Source organism: Aptenodytes forsteri, unplaced genomic scaffold (genome assembly GCF_000699145.1).
Source record: "Aptenodytes forsteri isolate BGI_AS27 unplaced genomic scaffold, ASM69914v1 Scaffold404, whole genome shotgun sequence".
Taxonomy (NCBI): Eukaryota; Metazoa; Chordata; class Aves; order Sphenisciformes; family Spheniscidae; genus Aptenodytes; species Aptenodytes forsteri.
Genome location: NW_008795629.1, coordinates 1347945 through 1360625, shown reverse-complemented (window position 1 = coordinate 1360625; position 12681 = coordinate 1347945). Strand labels below are relative to the sequence as shown.

The 12681-nt window shown below is 40.7% G+C and overlaps 1 protein-coding gene across 2 annotated transcripts; it reads right to left on the bottom strand.

The window, feature by feature from the left end:
• Nucleotides 1–4169: 4169 nt before the first annotated feature.
• PPP1R2 (protein phosphatase 1 regulatory inhibitor subunit 2) lies at nt 4170–12681 on the bottom strand. 2 transcript variants are annotated; one of them, XM_009282337.2, is made up of 6 exons: nt 12558–12681; nt 12004–12084; nt 11597–11700; nt 10078–10257; nt 6993–7043; nt 4170–5618 (listed from the first exon to the last, which is right to left on the bottom strand). In XM_009282337.2, the coding sequence occupies exons 1-5, from the start codon at nt 12638–12640 to the stop codon at nt 7039–7041; spliced, it is 453 nt and encodes a 150-aa protein (XP_009280612.1). In that variant the 5' UTR covers nt 12641–12681; the 3' UTR covers nt 4170–5618; nt 6993–7038. The 2 variants fall into 2 exon arrangements, with proteins under 2 accessions (XP_009280612.1, XP_009280611.1); XM_009282336.2 differs by lacking the exon at nt 6993–7043.

Below are 12681 nucleotides of genomic sequence, written 5' to 3'. Positions count from 1 at the left end.
GCGGTGTTGGGTTGACGGTTGGACTCGATGATCTCAGAGGTCTTTTCCAACCTTAATGATTCTGTGATTCTATGTTCACCTTCTCTAAGTTAAAGCCATTAGTCACGCAGGGGAACGTCTCCCTCGGGGATAAGACACGCGCGGGAAGGCCAGGCCCGGCCCGGTGCCCACCTGCGCAGGCGAGGCCCGGCCGCCCCGTCTGGAGGAGCCGAGATGGCTGAAGCGGGCAGCCGGCCCCGCTGAGCGCCGGGCAGGTGGCCATGCCATGTGGCAGAAAGTGAGGCAGCCGCTGGGGCGGGAGGCAACGCACGGCCCCGCCGCCGAGGGGAGCCAATGTCGCCTGCTGAAGGCGCGGCGGCAGCTGCTGAGGCACCATGGAGAAGTTGCAGCTCCGGGTGCTCTCCGGCGTGTTTCACTTCTACATCTCGGAAGTAACTGTAGACTTGCGTCACTTGGGGGGGATTCAAAGTTGTCTTTGAAGGAGAAACACGGACAGCAGGGGGTTTTTTTTTCGGTACAGAGAGTATCGAGTGTGCGTGTTTGGGTTTTGCACGGAAGTTTGCCTGAGGATACTTTTTGAAGGCTTTTCAGACAGCAAAAGGTCTGTATCACAGAGTGAAAAGGGCCACGTTGGTCCTCTCTCACTTTGTAGTGAAGGACTGCAGAACATTGCAGATTTCTGATCCCTTAAGAGAAAACAGAAGAGGAGCTTTAACAAGTTTGGCACTGCTTAGTGGTCCCAGATGTAAAAACGACAAAGGGAAAGGAGTGTCGGCCATCCCCACTCATCCTCAAAGGCAGTGACAGAGGAGTACGAGTTACTGTTCTCTTCCAGTTAAACTTGGCAAAGAGGAAGCAATGTCACACCAAGTCACAGGCTCCGTCCTGGGAAGCTGACATGAGTGGGTGATGTTCACTCTGAAGCTGACATGAATGGGTGACGTTCACTCTGAAGCTGACACGAGTGGGTGACGTTCACTCTCAGCTCCTCCGGGAGTTTGAGGAGCCGCCGTACCTGCTCCCAGCGAGCCTGCTCGCCCCCTGCACTCTTCACACCCTCCATCCCTCCAGTGCCCCATCACCTGCGCCACGCTTCACCTCTATTTTTTCATCCCTTTCCCTTATCTTACCCGTTGTCTCTCCCCTGACTTCCTTTTGGTCTCACAAGGAGAAACAGTCAACATGGAAGGACAGAGTGGAACATAAGACTTCTTTCCTTTCCAAGAAGTTGAATGCCTGCTGTACCCTTGCTGTCCCTCCCTCAGCTAACGTGTTCTTTCACAGGAGCAAAGGGAAGCTTTTTGGTTCAGTCAGTTGTGGTTTTGGGTGTTTTTGTGGTTTGTTTCTTAAGACTGGTGAAATGTCAGATCCAAACTGCGAGTTACTCAGATGCAACGATGGTATATTTTTGTGAGCTGTCCCTCACCAAAACTAACCAAACTACAGTTAGTTTGGTTAAGGAGTCGAGTGCATCCGTCATACTCACATAGAAAAAGCAGCAAGTTAAGAAATTTTTGTATCACTTTGGCTGCATTTATGTTATGAAATCCACTTTTCAACTAAAGTGTGCAATTGAAGAGAGCCCAGCTCTTTTTTTTGGAATACAGTTTTACTTCCTAAGGAATAGTTGGTGTTAAGTCATTTTCCATTACTCAGTGCTAGTGAGTGATTACTCAAGGCAGACCATAAAGAGACAGACCAGTCTTGCTTTAATCCTACAACACACAAAGAAAATTACCTAGAAAAACGCAACCTTTTCTGTGGTGCTGCTGTCTTAAATTCACGATTCAGGTTCCCAGATCTACCCCCGCGCCTAGGGGGCCAAGCAGCCACAAAATCTGAAAGTGTGTACAAATGGATGTGTATCAAAGTTACACTAAAGAGTACTTCCTCGTTTGCAGTGATAAGGAAATTGCAATATTGGTTTAAGTATTCATCTGTGAACACACCTGCAAAAGTTACAGTAGCTGCTGGTTTCTTCTAAAAAGCTCCAAGAAGTCAAACCAATACATCTAGTGTTAGTGCCGTAAGGCAGTAATGAGAACAATGGTTTTATTTACGTTTTGACACTTAACACTGGTTTCAAACAGAATAATTACATTTGTGAGGTGGTATCATAATAAACACCACAAAAAGCATGTTACAGAAACAGAGTTCTGGTAAGATATACAAGTTTAACACGAGAGAGCGAGCTGTGGAAAAAAATATTTGCAGTTTGCATGAACTGTATACAACTCGTTGTGAAAGAAACTTTAAGGACAAAAAAAACTTTAAAGATGGAGTTAAGGCTCTTACTTGCAAGTGATCTTCCTATTGGAAGCATATTGAAAATACTTTCTCTAAACAGGATGCAGCTTGAGGATTTAAACCTGTGCAAGAAGCTTCACAATTGTGATGCTGCGGAGCTCAGCGTCCACATTAGTAGGGGCTGCGTGTCTTTTGTTTCCTCTTTACGCCACTCTTTACTGTACAAATGAGCCCTTACCATATGCCTTTACCCCAGGATTAAGATGTGCATGCAAGCTAAGTCCCCATCAAACGTAAAAAGAGAAAAGGCATTTCTTCTCTTGTCCCCGTTCAGCAGGGAACTATAATTGGTATTTCCAGAATAGAAGGAAATCAGACATCCCTTTGTAAAAAAAGCTATGTACATAGAGTATCTGTAGTTACTGCAAAGTAAACTTGCCTACTTTGGCTTTTAAAATGCATGAAGCTGTAAGCCTGGATAAAATCAAGTAAACCAGCCTTTCAGTTACAAGCAGCGTCAGGTACATTGGGTTGCACTCCAGGTGAGCGAGGTGAAGCAGCACAAACAGAATTTTTGCTACCACTGAAGAAAATGAAGAGGAGAGCAAAGCCTTTAATAAAACCCCTAACTAAAACCAGTACAAGTTCAAAAATGGCATCTAACTAAAACTTGGGGGCTTGGTGGCACGGAAAAAGGGAGATCACCCAGGCAGCTCAAAATCATCTGACTGATGAAGGGACCTACTTTACATTCTGAGGTTCACTTAAAGCCATCTTCATGCATTTCCGTATACTGTACCTCCCTCAAAGCTACATACCCATTTCATCCAGGATTTTGGAAGCCATTACAGGAAAGGTCTTTACTGGAAGTTAGCAAAGGTTTTTTCGTTTGTTAAAGAAAATGCTTTGTAGGCATTGTAGGGTACTAAGTACCCCTTGCTGAGCACCAAAATGAAAATGAGGTCTTGGACACAGAAAGTGTGGGGGGAAGGAGGGCAGGACAGTAGCTCGTATAAGAGCTGCTGCTGATGGAGTCGCCATCCCTGGAGGTATTTAAAGGACCTGTAGATGTGGTGCTTAGGGACATGGTTTAGCGGTGGACTCGGCAGTGCTAGGTTAACGGTTGGACTCGATCTTAAAGGTCTTTTCCAACCTAAACGATTCTATAATTGGGGGTACAAAGTACCCACTTGTACTTATCACAAAGTACGAGTAATCTGTTTTACAGCATGGCAGAAGACACCTGCATTACCCATACACATTGGTCAAATCTTGACCCGTTCATGCTCCAGTCTGAAAGTAACGCAGCTTTGCCGAGTGCTGCCACTCTCTCAGTAGGACTTAACTGCCCTAGCTGGGGCAGACCAGGCCATCCGCTGGTCGGTGTGAAATACAGGTCGGTGCAGACGTTCCAACAGTCTGAACGCTGCAAGCTGGTATAAAAAGGGTGCAAACTTTCAAGTTTTGAAATCCTATTCTTGGGAGCCAAATTTAAAGCTGCAGTAAGTGACTTTAGGAGTCAGAAGTCTCTAAATGCTTACTCTGCCCCTGTTTGTTCTATAGAAGTGACCATGTTTGATACAAGAAGAAAGAGCATTCTCCATATTGAAAAATTAGCATCACCACACTGGAGTGAATCAAGAGTTGAACTCTTTCTTGTGAAAAGATGCTATTAATCCTGATTCAGGCCCTTAGAAGACTAAATAAGCCACAGCTGACAACCCTGTCACCTACTAAGGAGAGGAGATAGTTGGGAAAGGCACACTACAACACCCAATTAGGACAACTCACAGGCATCTTTGGCAATGCATCCATTCTAACTAATTATTCCTGTATAAACCTTTCAAAGGACAGCATCCTATTGCCTTATTCACTCTCAGTCTCTCTAGGATTTCATGAAAGCTCACACTTGAGAATGCATGTAACTGTAAAATAACTTTCATTCCTTTATTCAAACTTCACATATACAGTGGACAAAAAGACATTTTAAAATAGATCCATATAATGATATGGATTTTTGCAACATATCAAATTCAGGTCAAAATTAAGATATACACTATTCCATAACCAAGCTAAAGCTTAAGTGTATACTTCATTTGTGTAATAAAACCCAGGAACTACTCTGAATACTGGAACATTCACCAGTCAAATTCCACCGAGTGGGAAGTTGTTTATAGCAATTTGGAGGTTCAGAATCCCTCTTTTCAGGGGCTATACAACCACACTGTAAACAAGTATTTGAACTAGGCAGTTTCCCTTCTATTCTTCCAAACAGCCTTCATTTTGCAAAAGCAGCTGCTGTAAGTTGCAATGGATACAGGAAGATTTAGACCAGTGGTTTTCAGTATGCAGGTTACCAACCCCAAATGAGTAGGAGATCAGCAGCAGTTATCTTTATATAAGGAACAGCCAGAGCCTAAAACTCAGCTCATCTTCACAGTCCTGATGTGGATTTGCTCATGGTTGCGTGTTTTTCCTCAAGTGCTAGTAGCACAAGCACTCTTCATGCAACTGGAAAGGACCAAAAGTTTGAAGCGAGCCAGAAGAGTGACAGTGGATGTGGTTTTAAGAGAAAAGTTGGAGAGAACTTCCATGTTCTCATGATAAGCCAAAGAGAGCTCCACAAAACATACAGTCCCAATGGAAGAGATGACAGTTAAATGCAAAGTTCAAGTTAGCACATTTCCAGTGTAAAAACATTCCCTCCACCAGACGTTAGTACTGCCTCAGTCAGAAACTAACAACTGATTCCAAACACCACTCTTAAAAATTAATACCACTCTTCTTGTAAAGACTGGGAAGGTACGGGTAATAACGTACTCAAATCTATATTAACAGGTCAACATTTTGCAAAAAAGTTTAAGACTTAAATAATCCCTTTTTAAACTGCTTAACACATCCGATAAATAGCTTGCATGTCAATCTGATGTATGTTGTACCGTTTGGCTCTTGAATCCTAAACCTTTCCATAAGAGATACCACACCTAGAACACTGTCAAATAAATAGTGAAAAACCAAGATACTGTGTTTCGAAGCATGAAGAGTAACAGTACATTACGCAAGATAATCAGCGTTATACATACAGGGAATGCCATTCTGGTTGAACAGATTATGAAGCAGTATTCTCCGTGAAATACTAGGCACAAGAATAAATCAATTAGACAGGTTTTTCTGCCTAATGGACAAGTCTAAAATGAACATTCTTGGCAATACAACATTGTAACTGATATGCTTCTCAATATTTAAGAGCCTTAATTGCAAAAATCATGAAGCGATGTTTATATTTGTGTCTTTGACAAGCAGTTACAGTTCTGGACAGATTTCTTCTATGCTGTGTGCTCTACTTTCCAGCTGGTCACGAGTAGCATGTGCTGCATAAGAAAGATTACAAAAAATAGATAATTCTTCACACTCATTGAGTATTTTCAAAACACATACAAAAAGCCTCCTGAAATCATCTTTGCTTCTCCAAAGGTTATGTTTGCCAATTCCTTTTAGCAGCCTACAAGATTTACTTTGGAAGTTTCTGCACTCTCAAACTAAGTTATTTCACCCTCATGTTCTGAAGAAATGGCTAACACCATTGTTCACATACCAAGCACTGAGTGCTTACCAACCCTGGAATTGGGAGGATTTAACCCAGGAGTTAAGAGAGAGATCAAATTTGCAGAACTAGCATATGAGGTTCCTGAAACACAAGCAAGTATAGTACTTTTCAGGTCAAATTTCAATTCCAGATGAGATACTTTAAAACAAAACAAGCTTATAAATGAAGGAGCAGTCTTCTTGTGTTTTTCAGGAAGTCATTAAACTCATGGTTTTGAGCCACAGAACAGCAATAAATCAGAGAAAGCTCCTTCTCATTAGTGCTTTTCATATGAAAAAGCCCACTATACATATATAAATAAATATGTATATATATATGCACACCTGAAAATTCAGCGGCATAAAGCAAAGATCAGAGAAAACCACAACCAGAAGATAATCTTCTCTAAAAAAGGCCAGTTAGGCTTCAGCACAAGTTAGACTTGGTAACAAGTGCAGTTTAGCAAGTGGATAGCATAGCTAACAAGCAGAACCAATTCCTGTATGCACCCAGCCTTCTCACTTAAGTCATCTTTAGGGTGACGCTCACCGTGGTTAAGAAAACACAATGTATTCTGTATCTACCAAAGGCCAAAAGAGCACACGCCCAGTCAGCTGGCTGCTAAGCTGATCAGCAGTATCTGAGCAGGGTTATCACAGCAACGAATGCTAAATGAACCATGAGGAGTGAACAATAGTTTTACTGCCTGTCAATTGAACTGCTATAGATCACACCCTTGTATGTGATACTTTGTGTAGCAGAAGTAAGGACAGGTCTGCATTGAAATCATCATGCTTAAATCTACCTACATCAGGAATCTTTCCCTCGGTGAGTTCAAAGAGAATTGTTAAAGGAAAAGCGTTAGTGGAGAGGAACAAAGGTCACTATTTTGCTGGCAAAGTCTATTTACGTCGTTCATGGAGTCATAAATAGGGAGTAGCCAGAGAAATTCCAGAGAAGCTGAAACGCTGAAGCACGGAATCCTAATGCAGCCAATTACAACTTGAACTTTCTTTTCCACCAAAAAACTCGGCTGCTAGAATCCGTATGCATGGGGTAAGTTACAGCTACTTGAGGCAAGAAAGGAATGACCCATCCACTTAAAACACTTGGTAGCCCACAATGAAGACAGGGGCAAAAATATACAAACAGTTCTCACCATCACTGACTGGACTGGCCATCTTCGTTTCAATCAGCAAGAAATCTCAGTCTGTAACCAAGAAGCGCAACTCATATTAGCAGACCTGGTGGTATCTGACAGAAGCCTTCTTAAAAACCTGTCCTAAGTCTTTAGCCCCTTCTTCAAAAGGAGAGTGTAGAGATTGGAAGAGTACTGTTAGTTTTAATCAAATACAAACCAGACATGATTAGAGGGTAGAAAGGAGCATCGGATAAGAGAAGCACAGAACCTTTAAGGGATCTTCATGGACAAAAAAATTCCAAGTGAGAAGAGGGTCTCAAATTGCCTGAAAAACAACCCAGGAGCCAGCGGAGCCCTAGAGTCACAACAGACCACTAAGAAATGCCTCTCATGTTACATCTTTACTTGGAACGATCATCAGTACTATAGAAGCCATGTTATTCCACTGGAATAAAAAGACACTGCATGCCAGCTCTCACTTGCACAGATTGACAGTCTCAGACATAACAGGTGTGTGGTAGCCACATCACCAGATGATCTCTGTAACTTCAGAAGAACTGAAGTCCAACGGAAGAAATTCTCAAAATGTAGCTACAATACAACATGCAGAAAAAGACATTTCCTTTGCAGTTGAAAGCAAGCGTCAGAGCTGTTAGTCAGTTTAACAGAGTGAAGCCAAAATAAGCCATCACAAAAATCAGCTCCTGCATCACCCAATACACTGAGTAAAGAAACCCCTCCTTTTCTGCTCTATAAGAAAGCACTTTAAAATACAATGATTTGAAGTCGAAGAGCTCTTCGAAAGCTATCCAGATGAATAATCTTGCCACACGCTTACAGTCCTAGCAGGGGAATCTCAGGAACAAGAACATTAATGGCATTTTAATCCACTTCCGTGAAGGAAACAACCAAATTGAAATACTGTTTTAAATACCCAATTGCTTAACATGACCAAAATCATGGTGTGACCAAAAGCACAGACTAGCAAAAAACCCAAGTAGCGAGTGTTAAAGTCAGCTATTTGAGAAACATTCTGTAGCTCTAATATCTGTTTAATTAACATTTATGAATAAGGAAATTCTTTTGTGCCCTCAGAATACAGATGAGAGAGTGATAAAGAGATGTCGTCTCAAAAAAGTTATTTCAGTAAAACTTTGACATTACTTTAACAGAGCTATGTTGCTGAACATTTATCATCTCAATGTAGAAATTGGGTAAAACGTGGGCAGTGGCAGAAGACAGAGAAGTTTATTAACAGTTTTGTCCATATTTCATCATGCTTTGACCAACCCTGCCACAAAGAATCACCCATGATCAGTCTGAGGGCATTCAATTCACCAGCTGCTACAAAAGTGAGATCAGTACTTAACCTCAGAAGAACTGATCAAGTACAAAGACCAAAAGCTATGATAGTTGATGCAGAGATTAGAAGATAATGAAACATCAAGGTTTGTTAAGCAGAATGATATAAAACAAAAATGAAGAATTCAGAACTACATCAAGTTAATGGAAAGTATTTCTATATACTGTGGTGTGGAGGCGAACCAGTTAGTTAATGGGTTGATAAACTGGCAAACAGTTACATTTATGGAATCTATTGGCCATGAGCAGTCTAAAATTGATAATTACCAGTTGTGGCTCTGAAGCTGGTTATGAGGCAAGGTGGAATGGACTTCAACAATAGAGATGGAAAAATGCTGCAAAGGTGTGCCTTCTTTCCACTGGAGAATGCAGCTGGGGAGCGGAGTTGCCTCTGTTTTACAGCAGAGTGCAGAGAGATGGCAGCTTCAGGCCATGGAGAAAGGTCATAAGGTTGCCTATTGGAGCCCTCCTTTCCCCTGGAGAGTGAAGTTCTAGTAAATAGCCATTATAAGGCATATGGTAAGTTACGGGATAAAGTCAGTCCATTAATGGGTCTCAGACACATACCAAATTACCCTTTTGGAGCAATTATGAAGGATTTAGTCCTCCTGTAATAAATAATGGGACTAAAATGTGCAATCCACAGAACTTAAAAACACAGAACTTTGCAAATCACCTTTTTATTGTGTGGAATTTAAACTAATTTTAGAAGAGTTCCTAGTTCACATGATTGTGAAAAGCAAATGTGAACCAAGTTAAACCCATGCAGCATCTTCCCAAGTCTGCAGATTGTGCTAAGGTCTCATGGCTTCACCAAGCAACAGATGAATGAGGCTTACAGACTTCATTGCCACTAGTCTCATGAGCAACAGACAACTATTTTTTTTTAATGCCAAAAACTTGGTCGAAGTGCTGTTATACACAGAGGTGGGTAGTGAACAGCTGTAATTATTCACCAGAAGGCCACCACAAAAAGTCAAAGACTTATTATACAGTCTACCCTTTTCACCCAGAGAAAAGCTTAAAGATGAAGGAGAAGGTGTCAGCCTCTATAGTTTTACAAGTTTTCTGTCAAGAGACAGCCCTGAAGCAGGTTCCAGAAACAGCTCCCAGCTAAAAGTCCCAGACTTTCTTCCAGTAGCTGCGCTAAAAGCAAAGCTGAGGGTCTTATCCCATACTATAGAAACGAGCATTACCACTCAGGGACAAGTGCATACTGAAGTCCGAACAGCAGTTTTACATTACAGTAAGACAGGCAGGAGTTCTTACTTAGGAAGTTAGATACACTCCTCTCCACAGAGAGGAAACATTCGTGCTAGTTTCCCATTGCTGGCTACAGAATGGTTTGGGAGCAGAACGGGAACTAAACCACAACGTAAGGTCAGGCTCTCCCGTGTGGCCACAGCTTTTAAGTGTTCTGTACAAGACAACTCTTCCTTTAAAAAGGATGCTGGCAACTTGACTACCAAAAGTCAGTTATGCTGGAGAAATAGTATGAAGCAGAGGTGTTGGCTTTTCTGTTATGTCACAACAAACAAACGCCCACATGCTTAATTAGCAATACTGATGGTTTTGGTACCATGCTACAAATCTACCTATCAAGACAGCATGCAGTATTGCACATTGAGCGTTACATACATAGTGTACCCTTTCTATTCATTCTCACACTTGAGTGTATTCGTTTCCCAGCAGCTGAAAGGACCACCAGTACTTAAACATGCTTTTTGATTAATCAGCTCACCATGTTCAGTAGCTTCAGTACTCATTGTTTCTACATCTGCAGCATCATGCATCTCTTCATCCTCATCATCCTCCTCTTCTTCACCGTGTAGTTCTTTTGCAATGAGCTGTCTTGCCAGTTTGATGTTTCGACCTTCATTGTAGTGCATTTTTCTCTTCATTTCAAACTGTTTCTTTTTCTCTGTGGACAAACAAATGCAAATATTTATTTCTCCATTTAAAAAAAAAAAAACAAAACAACTTATTTCCTCTTCAGAGAGGAACTAACTGCTTCCTAGGTCAAATTAATTCCTACCTTGAAAGTCCATTGATCAAGCAATCACTGAATTAAAATTATTTTCTTCAAGCTGTGGAGTGTTCTTTTAAATGAGTCTGACTTACAAAAAGGCTAGTAATTAATGGACTGAAATGGCTAAACCACTTTTAAAAGAACCTGTCTGCAAGTAAGAGCAAGTCTGAACCAAGAGAAGCATCTAGTAACAGCACACGAAATTCCAAAGTTTCGCAAGCCTTGTTTCTAAGTAAACTTAAGGACAAATTGAGACGTACTGGTGGGATAGAAGATGAACTTTTACAGATGTCCGACTTGACTCCTGGCTAGCTACCAAAGGCCTGTTATGAGAGATAGATTTACCACATGTAGAAGAAAATATTTTCCACTTTCCCTACGGTCTGAAGCCTAACTTTGCTCCATATATTAAACATTAGCAGGTCTAGCAGTAACGCATTATAATTAAATTAAACTTTGCTTATTGGCAGCCCCAACACTGGTTTTTTTTCCTCCTTCCTTTAGAGTAGTAAGGTTACACGCTCAAAGTTCGGGCCAGGAAAGATGAGAAGCAACAGCTAAATAACACAAGCCTGAAACCTTAGAAGTCTTATTGTTTGACTGTTTCCTCAAATTGTCCTAGCCCAAGCTAACACAAAACATCTCTGTTGAAGATGCATGAGGCAGTTTGCTTAGGAATAAATGTAGATTTCCTGCTGGAACCATCTACCAGTTGCTTTGAAGACAACAGAAATACCATCTGTATGTTTGCAAGCAATTAGTAGCATCTTAATTGCAGTGGTACTCATTGAATTGTTAAGTCTACCTGAAATATGTTCAGATTAAGAAGTACTCCCTTACCCCAAAACCAGAAGAGTTTCTTATTTGAGAAGTGTAGGTTTAAGAGGAATTCCCACACCTTAAGCTTGTATACAAGGGGGCAGCCAGTAACAGCAAATTCCTGTTTGTATGTAGAACCCAAACCAAACGGTCCTGAGTACAAACAAACGGCATATTTGTTCAATCTTTTATTTACCCTTCAAATTTATCTCCACAAACCAAACGGTCCTGAGTACAAACAAACGGCATATTTGTTCAATCTTTTATTTACCCTTCAAAGACTATTTATCTCCATTTTCAAATGACAACATTTTTCTGTTAGACAGTACTTTTTCTTCCCAAATAGTTTCAGATTTTCAATAAGAAATATTTGTAGGAAAAAACCAAAACAAAGAAAACAACTTATGCCTACCTCGTTCTTCAGGTGTTAATTCTTCATCCTCTTCCTCCTCCTCACTGCTTTCCTCTTGCTTTGCTATAATCTTGGGTCCTTTACCTTCAGCTGCAGCTGCCAGTCTACATAAAACATGCAATGAAAAATGCTGGAGCAGCAAGTTTTTCACCATTTAAAATACAGGAAATTTCAGAACACTCACAGAAACTGCTTTGTTCATTATTTTTGCCATATTTATGTGTACTAACAACCTGCAAGAGGTTTGAAGTACCAGTGGCACTATCAAACACCGAAAACTACTTAATTTGACAACAGCAAAAGTTTGACTTCTAGAGAAACCAGCAACGCCTTTCCATAAAGAAAAACTACTCCAGGAAAGAGAAAATTATCTTAACATCCAGTCAATTTTCTATGACAATACTTACTTTTTACTCAACACATCTGCTTTTAAGGGCTCATTTGATTCTGAATCACTCACTGCATCCTCATCATCTTCTCCTACCATGCTTGGAAAACAAGAGAAGGTAGCCTTTATCAATAATTTGCTGCTTAAAATTTGCTTGATAAAACAGTCAAAACCTTACAACACTCAATTAAAAGATTCCTTTAATACTTGAAAAACTTTCCAAATCTAATTTAAATATTAATATGAATGATAACTTCATATTCTAGTACACAGATGTTAACTGAAAAAAATAAAATCAATGCAAGTCAGACTTACTTATTCCATTCAAAGCCTAAAGCCTGCTAGACATAAACCTTCTAAAAATTGACTTTCCTTTTTGACAGTTCTCCTCGATAGCTATAAGCCTTTATTTAGGAGCTTTGTAAATCTGAATATGTTGCATATATCCGGTAGGCCTGCACAGTCTATCAGACAATCAGCTATAGTAAATACTACAACATCCACAAAGTCAGTTTTGCTGTAAAACTACTATGTCACCTGGCATCATTTAGGACAGCAGTTTAGCAAGCCTACCTGTGATAAGGAGTGCTCGGCTCATCTATTTTCATCAAGCCATAATCTTTGCCTGCTGGGTGGTACGTAGCTATGATGTTCATTTCATCCCACTTCTGGGATTTTTTACTGAAATAAGAAAACA

Coding starts and splice junctions, on each gene's coding strand:
- PPP1R2 (XM_009282336.2), bottom strand. CDS start 12,640: ATGAACATCATAGCTACGTACCACCCAGCAGGCAAAGATTATGGCTTG. Junction 11,701..12,003: donor GCAGATGTGTTGAGTAAAAA/GTAAGTATTGTC, acceptor TGTTTTATGTAG/ACTGGCAGCTGCAGCTGAAG. Junction 10,258..11,596: donor ATTAACACCTGAAGAACGAG/GTAGGCATAAGT, acceptor GTTTGTCCACAG/AGAAAAAGAAACAGTTTGAA.